Raw genomic sequence first — 13,956 nt, 5'->3', positions numbered from 1 at the left:
GAATTTATTTTCCAGGTCAGTTGTTTTTCCAATGAGATATTTCACATTGTCTTCTATTTTTTCATTCTTTTGGTTTTGTTTTGTAATTTCTTGGTTTCTCATAAAGTCATTAGCTTCCATCTGCTCCATTCTAATTTTTAAAGAATTATTTTCTTCAGTGAGCTTTTCTTTTTTCCTCCTTTTCCATTTGGCTAATTCTGCTTTTTAAAACATTCTTCTCCTTATTGGCTTTTTGGACCTCTTTTGCCATTTGGGGTAGTTTTAAGCACCTTTTTTAAAGGTGTTATTTTTTTCAGCATTTTTTTTTTTGAATCGCCTTTAGCAAACTGTTGGCTCAGTTTTCATGATTTTTTTACATTGCTTTCATTTCTCTTCCCAATTTTTCCTCCACCTCTCTTACTTGATTTTCAAAATCCTTTCTGAGCTCTTCCATGGCCTTGAGACCATTGCATATTTATTTTGGAGGTTTTGGATGTAGCACCTTGACGTTTATGTCTTCCTCTGATGGTATGCTTTGTTCTTCCTTGTTCCAAAAGAATGGAAGAAAACACCTGTTCATCCAGAAAGTAACCTTCTATGTTCTTATTTTTTTTCCCCTTTTTTGGGCGTTTTCCTAGCCCAGTTACATGACTTTTGAGTCCTTTGTCAAGTGGAGGGTATGCTACCCTAGGCTTCAGAGGTTTTGTGCTGCTGTTCTCTGAGATACCTCTAGGGACCTGTGAGTTCTCAGTTCCTTCAAAGTGGCACAATCAAGGGAGAGGAGTTTACTCCTCTCCTGGCCTGCACTCTGGTCTGTGAGCAACCATAAGCACTCTTTTCTGCCCTGCAACTGTGAGTACATTCCCTCTCCACAGCCACCACTAGCCCCACCATGCCAGTGCCAGTGCTGCTCCTCACCCTAGGAGGACCACTCAGGGTTGAGATCAGAGGCTTGATTCCCCCAGGGTCTTTAGGTGGAGAGCTCCAGAAGTGGCCACTGCTACTGTAGTGGCTGCTGTTGCCCGGAAGTCAGACTGCTCCCCTCTCACCCAGGTGGAAGAGCTTTCTTATTGACCTTTGAAGCTGTCTTTGGCATTTGTGGGTTGAGAAACTAGAAATTGCAGCTGCTGCCTCTGATTCCATGCCCTGAAGCCTGCTCCAGTCCAGTTCATCCTGCATGGCACATGCTGGGGTATTCTCCGCTCTGAGTCCGGTGCAATAGACCTTTCCTGTCGGCTTTCCAGGCTGTCTTGGGCTATAAATCTGTTTCACTCTGTCATTTTGTGGCTTCTGCTGCTCTAGAATTTGTTCAGTCATTTTTTTATGGGTATTTGATGGGTTATAGGGGGAGAGCTAAAGTAGGTCTGTCCTTCTACTCTGCGATTTTGACTCCCCCCCTTCATTTTAATGATTTTTTTGAGTATACTTGGAAATTGTGTTTAAGAAGTGCTAGACCATTTCACAGCTCTGCCAGTAATGCATTAGTACTCCTGCCTTCCTAAAATCCCTCTAACAATTGTCATTTTCTGTTTTTGTCATCTTTATAGATCTTATAGGTATAAAATGGAACTATTTTTAATATAGCTGTTGATAGTTTGAATTTCTTCCTTTAAAATTTTGTTTTCATATTCTTTGACCACTTATTTTTCTGAGGGAAAATAATTCTTGTTCTCTATCTTTTAGGCAGTTCCTTATGTCTTGGATATTAGAACTTCATCAGAAAAACTTTGCTACAAAGCTTTTTCCCAGTTACCTCTTTTCCTTCTAAATCTAACTGCATTGGTTTGAGTTGTACAAAATTTTTTTGTGTAATCAGTGCCCTATTTTTTCCTCTGTGAACCTCTCTACCCCTCATTTGATAATGAATTTTTCACTAATCTATAGTTGTGAAAGATACTTCCTTCCCTATTCCTCTAATTTGTTGTGATACTACCTTTTATATGTAGATCTGTATGCATTTGGAACTTACTTAGTGTGGTATATGATATGGTTTACTCACACCTAATTTCTGGAAGACTGTGCCAACTCTTCCTTTTTTCTTTCTTTCTTTCTTTTTTCTTTAAATATAATTTCAACCAGGTCATAGCATATAATCTTTTTAATTTGTTTCTGGGGCCTCTTTCCTAATCAATTTTCAGTTCTTTACTATATTTTATTAAGTATTTTCCCCAAAAAAAGTCAGCATTCATTGGTGATAATTATTTATAGTTCTCATTCCCTGCTTTGTCTATATCTGGTTTAAGTATCAAGACCATAATTGTATCATAGAAGGAATTTGATCTGTTTCCTTATTTACTTCTGTTGAAAACAACATAGTATTGGAATTAATTATTCTTTGGATGCTTGATAGAATTCACTTCTAAATCTTGTCTGGTACTGGATTTTTTACTTGAGTTCATTCATGGCTTGTTTAGTTTCTTTTTTTAAAACTGAGCTACTTTAATTTTCTGTTCATTTGGGTATTTTATGTTTCTAACAATATTCATTTCATTTATCAGTTTTCTTGGAATGTTGTTGGGCAGAATATAATAATTTACTTTTCATTTGTTGTGAATTTTCCTTTTCCCCTTAAGATTGGCTGTTTGGTATTTATCTCTTTTTAAAAATTAAATTAGTTAACGATTTATCTGCTTTATTGATTTTTATGAGTTGAGGATCTCGACATATACCTTTCAGACCTAGATAAATCTAACAGAGCAGTAAACAAAAAGAAAGTTAAGAACCAGAATAGAATTTAAGAAAAGATTATGATAGATCTCTGAATAAGGAAGTGCTTATGTATGTCAGTTGTACATGGCACCTTTATAAAAATTGATCCTACATCTCATAAACAAATGTAGAAAAACAGAAATAACAAACTGTCCTTTACTGACCAATTATAATCAGAAGAGGACTTTTGAAAAATTATTTGAACATCAATAGAGAGGATTTAATTCCTTAGTGAAAGATTTCTGTCCTGAAACACTCATCAGAAGAAGGAAAAACAGATCATGTATTAGGCATACAGCTAAATGAACTAGACAAATACTCTCCATTAAAGTACTCTACGTTAGAAATTTTAAAATCAAAAGATAAGATTGGCCAAGTTGATAACCAAGTTGATTTTTTAAAAAAGCATTTAATTGGTAAATAAAACTAGGAACTTTTTATTGTTTGTTTAAAGATGTCATCTGAAAACTGCCTATTCATATCCTTTGACCATTTATCTATTGGAGGAATTACTCATATTCTGAAGAGCTTTAAAAACCAAATGGGTGTATATATTTGATTCTAAAGACAAGGCAATATGGGGTCATTGAATTTTATTGAGTAATATGATCAGATGGGTGCTAAAGGAAAATAATTTTGGCATTTGGCACTCTGAACTGGAGTGGGGAAAAATCCTGACAGACAGGCCAGGTAAAAGGCTGTTGGAATAGGCTAGGTGAAAAGTAATTAGGACTTGAACTGAGGCACAGTCAAGATTCAAGCAATACCTTGTTTATTGTGCTTCTTAGATACTGCGTTTTTTACAAATTGAAGGTATGTGGCAACCCTGCATCAAGCAAGTCTATTGGAGCCATTTTTTCCAACAGTATGTACTCCCATTGTATCTCTGTGTATCACATTTTGGCATTCTCACAATATTTCAGACGTTTTCATTGTTATTATTTCTGTTACAATGATCTGTGATCAGTGATCTTTTTGATGTTATTATTATAATTGTTTTGGGGCACCGCTAACTGCTTCTGGGTAAGGCAGCAAATCAGTAAATATTCTGCGTGTCCTGAGTGGTCTACTGACCAGCTATTCTCCATACTGGCATACTTTGTTGTTGTCTTCAGAAATTGCCAGTCACTGTAGCCTTCACAAACCACCACCCTCATAAGCCAACAGCCATAAACAGCAAGGCAAAACCCTCCCTCAGGAAAAGATTACTACTTGCTAAAGGACCAGTGATGGTCAGCATTTGTTAGCAATAAAGTATTTTTTAATTAAGGTATATATGTTTGTTTTTTAGACATCATACTATTGTACACTTAATAGACTACAGTATAGTACAAGCATTACTTTTACATAGGAAACCGAAAAACTTGTGTGACTCACTTTATTGTCTTGTTCTAGAACTGAACATGAAATATGTCCAAGGGATTCCTGTGTGTGTGGCAATCAACATGGCCACAGTTTAGCAACTGATTGCATATGTAGGTTATGGGACAGTGAAGAATCAATAATAATTCAGAAGTTAAGATGCTAGGAGCCTGCAAAAGTGGTGTTGCCCTCAGAAGAAATAGGGAAATTTTTCTAGGGGAATGTTTTGAGGGGACTGATGAGGCAGGTATATAGAACCATCTTCCTCTTCCCTGCTGAAGTCCTGTAATCTGACTAAAGGATGTAACCCTAAAATCCTGGATTTAGAACTACTGCTTGATTTATCTTAGTGTCCTGAGTCTGTCTTCTATTTCTTCAGGCTCTGTGACCAATAGGCACTTCTCAGATTCTCTCAGTATTTCTTCCTGTAAAGTGAGATGTTGCAGTTCACAGGATTGTTGTGGGGAAAGTACTGTTAAAACCATAATAATAATCATAGTGATCTGAAAAACCAAGAGTTGTAGATAAGTGCTTGAGAGGCTGTCCTGATTGAAATAAGCTGAATTTGGTAGAAGGGAGCTTTCTTGCTTATTTCCTTGCTGTACTGTTGGTAGTTGAGGCTGTCAGGTTAAGTGAGGTTATGGTAGTTCATGCTTTATTTTGTGGTATTACAAATGGCAGCAAGACAGTGTCTGAAAAATTCAAAATGTGTATGAAAACATGGTCATGGTGATAGGGTGTTGGGGATGTGAACAAGCTGCAAAAGGTAACAGATGAGTGAAAGATGTAATCAAAAATATAATCCCATAATTCTAAACACATGTAGATCTTGATTTGGGTTTTAACGCTACCATTAAGCCATATAATCACAAATACTTGGTCTCAATTTCCTCATCTTTTAAAATGAGGAAGTTAGATGTTTCTATCTTTGTAATTTCTAATTTACTCAAATGTTATTAGATTTAAGTTTCATTCTTCTGAAAAACTTGTATTGTAGATATAAAAAGTAGAATTTCTTGCTTTTTGGTGTTCTGATACCTGAAATGTGTAATTCTCACTTATTTTATGGTTACAGTCCATATTTTGAATTTAGTGTTTTCCCTTAGTGTTCATTGAATAGCCTCACAAAGATTGCATAAGGAAAGGCATTCCTATATTTGCACTTTGGAACATTGTCTCTTTTCGCTATAGATGAAAACAAGACAGATTTTTTTTTTTTAAGTAAGAGTTCAGTTTATTTTGAAGCATAAAAGTTATCACAACATTAACACCTCTGTTGTTCAAGCCTTGTGATTTTTGTACCATTAACCTGTAGTTCTGAAGTGATATGTTACGTGTAACTATTGAAGTTGAAATGTAATTTTTTTCTTTTAAATTTATGAATGTGATTCTGTAACTATATTTTTTGTCCTTGAAAGTAAATTATTTTACATACTGTATTTTTAAAACCTAAGAATAACATACAGGCAGTGCTGAAGAAGCTTTATGAGCTCTCAAGTATTCAATCTTACATCTTCACAGGATGTGTCACATTAGTCCTGGGACAACAGTTTTTTAAAATGTATCTGAAAAAATTCTTTTAGAAACTACATAGAGATGACAGTGAGTATAGTCCAGAGGTAATTTAGTATACTGTTCTACTAGGGCAGAAAGCATCTTTATCCAACTGTGCTTTTGACTTTTACATTAATGAATCTTATTCTTTCTTCTAGTAATTCTGAGAAGCACACTGATCAAGATATAAGTGAATTTTCAAATGCAGAGAAATCAGGTATTGAAGATGTTCAAAATGAATCTTTAGAATGTAAGTTCTAATGAATGCATACAAGCTTTAGTAAAATTTTGACATAAATAATTTTAGTGAAATATACCCACTATAAGTAAATACAAGCAGGAAATGCTTACTGTGCAGTAGAGGCTTATATGCTTTCATATTCTTCATACATACATCATGGGCTTTTCAAGTTTTTATTTAAAGGGCAAGAAATTTTGCAGTTGGGAATTTGGGGCTCTTTTTCCCTATGCTACTAACTAGTTTATGTGACCTTGGGCAAGTTGGTTTTTTTACCTGTAAAACAAAGGGAACTAGATAATCCTTCTGATCTTTTCATCTCTAACATTCTGTTAGCCAGTAAGTCAATAAACCTTTATTAAGATTTATTGCTTCTATGTACTGTACTAAGTGCTGGGGATATAGAAAGAAGCAAAAAGCAGTCCCTGCCCTCATGGAGCTCATAATCTAATGGAGGAGACAACAAGTGAACAAATACGTACAAACAGCTATCTGCAGGAGAAATAGGAAATAAACAAGAGGAAAGGTACTCAAGTTAAAGGAAGGTTGGGAAACACCGCTATGGAATATGGGACCCAAAATCCAAAAGATGTATTCATGAAAAAGTCATTTCGTTTTCTCTCTAGAGTCAGTCACTGTAGAAGAAATTATTGAAAGGATTTAGTGCCTGAGTAAAAGTAGAATTTACTTCAGTAACAACTGTATCAAAAGCAAATGTATTGGATTTTTTTCCCTTTATAAACTAGAAAATTTTATATTTTTGTTTTGATTATACTGAGCTTAGTTTTCTCTAGATTTGGATAAATCTCAATTTTAGTGGGAAGAGCTCTGGCTTTAGAATCAGGAGAGTGAGTTTTTATCCCTGGCCTAACTATTAATTGGGTCTCTGAAGACTTTGGGTCTTCATTTTGATCTTTAATGTTTCTTTCCGATGCAGTATTCTGATATATCAAATAAATATAAGTTTTATAATTTAATGATAATTTATAACCTGAAGGAATTTTGATTGAGAGTTAGAAAGTATCAAAAATTGGTAAAATTAAGGGGTTAATGATGAGTATTCATACTGTTTCTTTTCTGGAATCTTAAAAACTGCTGGTGTAAAAAGAATATAATTTTGAAATGTATGGTTTTGTTTAAAAACATTTTGGATCATTGTGTTTTTGTTAGCAGCCTGACGGTCATGGATTTTTTCCTATGTAGATATATTATTTTTTTAGTTAATATCTTAAATTTCACTTCTCAAATATTTGTAAAGTAAATGATGTTCTTTCAAGCATTTAACTCCAAACTTTTACAAAGTTATAGTCAATTTTTTTCAAAACCTGTCGAATCCTTTGTTTATAACTAAGAGTGTAGTCTTAATATTTTTCATCAAATCTTTGGGCGGCACCTGCTTAATTATTTAGCTCCCTGAAATGAAAGTATTTTAAGACCAGCTATTCCCACACTGCAACTGTTCTTTTGCCCTTCTGTTATAATTAGGGAATAATGGAGCCATTGTCCAAACCTCTTTTAGATGGTGGGAACATTCCAAGGCAACTTGAAATAGATGTGTTATATCCAGCGGGAGATATGGTTCCCACTAACAATGTCATAGACTCTGTGCCAGCAATAACTACTTTGCATCAGGACCCAAGTAAGTTTTTTTTTTTTTAATTAATAGAATATTGAATTATTGAAATAAAAAGCTTCTTGAATAAGTGATTTAACTTTTGAGATAGTTACTGAGAAAATATTTGGATTGAATAAATTTAGTTTATTAAGTAGCTATCATTTTGTAGATATTTAAGACAACTTTAAAGACAGACTTTTAAAATTTAGATAATTGAGACTTTCATAATATGAAATCTTGAACAGCATGCATTATCCATTTTTGCCTCCCTTGACCCTTGAGGTTCCCCATCTACCTCTTGCCCTCTGTAGAATTGAACTGAGTCAATACTACTATCTTTTTTTCCCCTTTCTAAAAATACATAAGCCCCGAAATAGGCTATCTATATATAATTAAACACTTTCTAATTACCTACCGTCTCAATCTTCTAAACAAACAAACAGCCTCCCTTAGTGTCCTGATTTAAATGATATTATTTAAATGAATGAAAACAATTATTAAAGGGGAAAACATGTTTACATATGTACAATTATAGTGAGTTCTGCTTCCCATGGAGGAGTGATACTTCTTTGTAGTAAAGAGAGCTAAGAATTACATAAAATAATTTCAGTATGTATTTCTTCTGGTTCCTGCTATGTGCAAGGCAGTGTTTAGCCGCTGAGGATACACTGACAAAATGGAAAACAGTCCTTGCCCTCAAGGATATTCTGTTCTATCCATGGGTGGTGCAGGAGAGAATACAACATTTATATAGATACATATAAGGTAGTTTGAGAGGACTGAGAAAACACTAATAACCAGAAGGTTGGGAAAGGCTTCCCACAGAAGGTAGCACCTGAATTAAAGTCTTAAACAGAGAGTAAGATTTCAAAGAGGCAGAGTTGAGAAGGGAAGAGGAGATTTCAGGCAGGGTTGGAGTAAGGCACTGAAGTGGGAGATGGAGTGCTGTGTTTAGCAGATAGGCAAGTGCATGAGAGGGGAATAATGTGAACTGATTCTAGAAAGGTAACTTGTCAGTCTTTGAAGGCTTTCAGAGTCAAACTAAGGAGTTGGTAAGATAGGAGCTACTGTAAATTCTTAAGAAGGGGAATGAGTGACAGATCTGGGCTTTAGTAAGATTATTTTGGCAGTTGTGTGAAAGATGGACTATCAGGGTTAGAGACTAGAAGAAGACCTATGATGAAAGTATTATAGCTGAGGTGAGAGGTAATGAGACCCTGAAGTTGTGTGATAACCAAGTAAAAATGACAGATTGAAGAGATTTTGTCAAGGTAAAATTGACAGGACATGGTAACTAATTGGATATACAAAGATGGGTTGTGGTGAGGGAAAGTGTGAAGATTTTGAAGCTGTGAACCTGGTTGACTAGAAAGGTGGGAAATTTAGAGGAGGAATAGAGAGTAATGAGAGTCAACAGACATTTAATTTGAGATGTCTGTGGGACATCTAGTTGGAGATTTCCATTAGGAAGTTGGTGATGCAAGATGTGGAGTTCAGAAATGATTCTTGTGATATTACAGGGTAAAAAACAAGCAAAAATGATAAACTTTGAATTATACGCACCCTTTAGGGCACAGTTCACCCTGTAGATGAGATTATTTTCTTTGGTTCAAAGTAGCACCAGTCCTTGAGTTTCACACCTAATTCCTTTGCAGTTGATGACCCCAAAGGAGTTTTAATTCATAAAGCAGAGGAAAGGGATTAAAATGCTACCTATGAAACTGATAACTTCCCATGCACTGTCACTTTGCTTCATGGAGATGCATAGGAATAAGTTTGTATTCTTTTCTCTGATGAAATTGACAAATCATATTTCCTGTCCTTTGGAATGTGATAGTAAATGACTTACCCTTCCCATGCCCTACTTCCACCCCTTGGTGTGGTCACTAGCCTTTATGACACAGGTGACTTTATTAGTGGTTCTACCTTATCAAATGGAAAGACTGTTAGAGGAGTTGGTTATTACATGATTTTTAGTAATGGAGCAAAAGATTTTAGGACATAAGCATGAGTTGGTAGCTGTTTTAGGGAGATAAGAGTGTGATAAATCAAGACCAATACCATGGAAAGTAAGAACCTAGGGTAAGTGACTCAACCTCTCTGAGTCTCTTACCTCACATGTGAGATGAGAAAGTTGGCTTGAGTTGGTCTGTAGTCTAAAAATCCCTTCTACTTCAGAGAGTGTGTGTGTCTGTGTGTGTGTGAGAGAGATACTCATTTTTCTCTTCCAGTAATGCTAGATCTAGAAGAACAGAAGACAGAAGAAGAAAAATGGGAAGAGAAACGGAGAGAGAGAGAAGAAAAGCGACAGAGAGAAAGATTGGAAATATTTGAAAGGGAACAAAGAGAACTACAAAAACTGGATCAAGAAATGGTGATAAGTACTATTTTGTAACTAGTGCTTCTGTAGAATAATATTTTCCTTTATTTGGCATGTGTCTTTTTAAATCTTGTTCTTGGCAGCCATTTTTCCATTCTTTATTCTCATTCATCATATCCATTCAGTCAGTTGCCAATTTTTATCATTTTTCTCTCCATAACATCTCATACGTATGTTCTGTACTCATACAATTACCACTCTAGGCTCTTTTCTCTTGCTGAAGGTATTTTTAAAATAGCCTCTTATTTCATCTCTATTTTGTGTTTCTTCCCACTCTATATACCACAGCCACAATGTAATATTCTAAAAGTTGAGGTCTGACTCAGTAAACTCCTCCAACTCAATAAACTCCATTGTCTCCCTTGTTGCTTCTAGACTCAAATATAAACTTCTGTGTTTAGCATATACTCTTCACTGCCTGGTCCCAGACTACCTACAGTCTAATAAAATGTCCCTTTTTGTTATTGCTCACACCTGACACTCCCATCTCCTGTGCCTTTGTAGGGACTGTCTCTCTTTCCTGGAATCCCTCCTTCCTCTGCATCAGGAATCCCTTGTTCTTTGAAGATTCCTTTATGAGGTCTTTCTTGGCATTTTCCAGGCCTAAAAAAAGCCTTCCCCTTATAGTTTACTGTGCATCTGTTTTATATATGTACACACATGGTATCTCACTTGTTAGAATGTAATCTCCTTAAGATTATTTTGCCTCGAACGTGATAGGTTCTTAAGCAGTGCTAATTATTGTGAAAAGAAATTCTTATCAATTTTATTTTCTAGAGATTACTTGAAGAATCATTGAAAAGTGAAGTAGAGAAAGATATTAAAGAGTTAGAAATCATCGACAGAGAAATTGTCAACCCTCTAGAAAAGTATATGAAGATCATCCAACAGAATAAAGAGCAGGAATCAGTAAATAAGGTGAGAAGAATTTTTAAAGGACAGTAAGAAGGTAAAATAAATTAGTAGAATGTTTGATTCTGCAATACTGTGAACAGTCAGTTATAGCATCTTTAATAAACACATTTATAGGGGCACCATTATCTCATAACAGAGATGAACTAAGCATGATATTTCACATTGTTAAAATTTTTCTAAAAATTTTGTGGTTTTTGTTTCATTTAAATGTCATGACAGACAACACAATTTAATAGAAATTAGTGTTTTTTATTTTAAAGAGGGAAAAGCATAGTCCCTGCCTCCCTCTATATGACCCGTGTATTTGGGGCAAACTAAAAATTTTTGAAGTACACTTTAGACAAGTAACTGACTACAGTAGAGTTATTGTAATATCTTAGTACTTTGTAGATCCTCATTGAAGTACTTGAGAATACAAACTATAGGCAATTATTGTGCCATGCTACCAAAAAAGGCTAATTTATCAGCTATGTGTTAGTCTTAATTTTCATATTTTTGTATATTTCTAACTAATTATAATTGCAAATTTTATGTAACATACCAAATATACAAGATATTTTACATTTTTTTCTCTCCTTTTCAGAGCTCAAAAAGGGAGGTCGTGGAAGAAGCATCAATAGAAGAAATGCTGTTGTCTAATTATAAAGCTGATAGGTAAGATATTCCAAGCAAAATTAACACTAGCTTTGCTAAATTTAAGGTACGTAAGAAGCTTCTCTTGACTGGTAGGTAACGTTTGAGCTCTTTATAATTTCACTGAGTTGATGAGTTGTTTTAATGTCATATAGATGAAGCTTCAGTGAACATAATCTAGATAATAAACTATAGAGAAGGTTAGGGGAAGTGCCATAGTATAAAAGTCAATCATTAAAGAAATAGGCCTCTCCCTCAAAAACCCCCAAACCTGACCATTTAATTCCTCAATGCTCTCTAAGAAATAATTTGTCTAATTATTCTTTCACTTCTGTTCCTTATTTAGTTTGTCAGCTTCTGAAGAACCAGATGACTTTTGGTGAGAGGTTTGCTTCCCAGGCTCATACTTATAACACTGTGATGTATCAAATTTAGGCCCAGGTTTTCACTGTTGTAAGCCAGAATATTTAATAAAGATTTTACATAGAAAATCTATATGAGGTTGCATAGTTCTGTGTTTCTTAATGGGGACTGTTTTCAAAGACTTATTGAGAAGCATTTACACACATGTGCTATTGGTATAAATGAATATTTCTCTTCCTTTTAAAGTAATGCATAGTTTGGTAAAGTTATTGAAGATTTTGCATCACTGTTAAACTAATATTTCTGTTTTTCTTAAATTAACTTTCCCTTTATATACAGGACTAATAATATTATTTATAAGACTTAAGCACACAGGTTCGATTATCTCCCGTGTGCAGTGCACAATTCAATGAAACATTAACCTTTAGTGCTAATCAGCTGAGATTTCAAGACCCATACCCTTAACAAACAAATTACCCTCTTTTCTTTTTAAAAAAGTATATTTCCCCTATCCCTCTAACTTTTTATAGCTGTATACCTTTTTAGGGAACTTATACAACCTGGAACTCTGTTTTTAATGTTTAGTGTATAATGTTAGGTTAAAAGAAGTTAATTCTTCCAGAGAACATCAAAATTGTAGAAAAATCAGTTGTCCATTAGAAGTATACAATATAGTAAAGTTACTGAAAAGTTACATTGTGTTTTATTTTGCTCAGAGCTTAATGAGAAAGTTGCTTTTTGTTTCTTGGATGTTCAGACCTGTGATTTCATTGGCCTAGGGAACTTCCAGTGAGGAAACTCCCTCTATTAGTGCAGATGAGCAACTGTTCTGCAACTCAGAGTTGCCTCTCTAGAAAAGTTAAATGATTTGCTCAGTCACACATAGTACATGTCAGAGGACACCAAGGTCATTTTGACTCCACCCATTATGCCATGCTACCTTTCTCCTAGTAAAGGGAAATCATGTAGTCAATTTTTTTAAAATGGTCATTAAAAAAAACCTACCCTCGTGTAAATTTATAATAGGTGATATTTCATAAAGAATGAGTCATCCATCTACTGGGATATGTAGAAAACCACAAAAATTAGAAAAATATTGATGCATGTAAACATAAGCCTGTATTGAAGAATTAAAATGTGAAAAAACTTGGCTATATTAAAAGACTTTCAGAAGCAATTATCTTTATCTAGATCTGTGGCAGTATTTTCAGTGATCTAGGTAACAATAATTGCTTTTGAATGCCTGTAGAATAAGACTGAAGTACTTTAAGGTCTTATTTCACTTTTAGCTCTACTCATTTATACCATCCACAAGTTTGGGAGAATAGTTCTTTGCTTGCTACTAGTTGCTATTAATTCAGGTTTCCCAAGGTATAAATGCTTAAAATTTTAAAATAAATTGTATTCAACTTCAAGAGATTTAATTAATTTTATGAAAGGATTTAGGAAAGTATAAAATATAATTAGGGTGCTTTTAATACATACACTATAAGACTTCTTGTGTCAGCTGATGAGAAGATTCAGAGTTAGGGTTGTAAGAAGAAGAACAGTTAATGTATTATTTGGTCATGCTTCACAGTAGATGTACAAATAAGAATCTGTCAGTTTGGCTGTTAAACCTATATTACAAGTTTCATTATGTGAGATACTGACTTGAGACTAACCTGAAAATGTTCAAATATACAATTACTGACAGGTAATCACAATCACAATTAAAAGTATAAATAAAACCTTACTGAATTGACTTACTGTTCATTCCTGTTACACATTAGCTCTTGATTAAAAAAAAAACCCACTGATAATATTTCTTTTTACTCTTATTTATGAACTTGAAATTCTTAGGATTTGTAGAAGTTAACTGTTTCTATAATAGATGAATGTATTAAACTCATTTTAACAATAGTATATTATAAATATACATAACTTTGAAGCACCTTTACTTAAGACAGTTTCAAAAGGCAAACTGTTCCTTCCTGAGATCCTTTCACCAAGTCAGTAGCCAGTCTTGTAATAAAAGTGTAGGCCTTTTTAATCTCATAGGCATATATCCTCTAACACTGTTGAGAACAAGTAATTTCCAGTGAAATTTCATTTGAAAAATTTATAGTTCCATGAAACTGTGAGATGCCACTATCATAACAGCAAATGCAGCTTTTGCAAAACACAATCCAGTGAGTTACAGAGCTCTCTTCAATTATTCTTGCTTTA

The 13,956-nt window shown here is 34.3% G+C and overlaps 1 protein-coding gene across 15 annotated transcripts in view; it reads left to right on the top strand.

Annotated features, from left to right (window-relative positions):
- Positions 1-11,880, top strand: part of OFD1 (OFD1 centriole and centriolar satellite protein) — a 55,993-nt gene extending 44,113 nt beyond the window's left edge. For 7 of the 15 annotated variants that reach the window (XM_072614338.1, XM_072614335.1, XM_072614336.1 and 4 more), the window contains 6 exons: positions 5,763-5,854; positions 7,362-7,481; positions 9,689-9,831; positions 10,615-10,755; positions 11,336-11,406; positions 11,732-11,880. In XM_072614338.1, the coding sequence (XP_072470439.1) occupies positions 5,763-5,854; positions 7,362-7,481; positions 9,689-9,831; positions 10,615-10,755; positions 11,336-11,406; positions 11,732-11,768 (604 nt within the window). In that variant the 3' untranslated portion in view covers positions 11,769-11,880. Of the gene's footprint in view, positions 1-3,476; positions 3,554-5,762; positions 5,855-7,327; positions 7,482-9,688; positions 9,832-10,614; positions 10,756-11,335; positions 11,407-11,731 lie in introns of those variants that run through there. The other 8 variants (XR_011968089.1, XR_011968086.1, XR_011968087.1 and 5 more) reach the window with 7 other exon arrangements.
- Positions 11,881-13,956: the final 2,076 nt, after the last annotated feature.

Source organism: Notamacropus eugenii, chromosome 5 (genome assembly GCF_028372415.1).
Source record: "Notamacropus eugenii isolate mMacEug1 chromosome 5, mMacEug1.pri_v2, whole genome shotgun sequence".
In the NCBI taxonomy this organism is placed as follows: Eukaryota; Metazoa; Chordata; class Mammalia; order Diprotodontia; family Macropodidae; genus Notamacropus; species Notamacropus eugenii.
The sequence above is the reverse complement of the archived record's forward strand: the minus strand, read 5'-3'. Positions and strand labels throughout refer to the sequence as shown.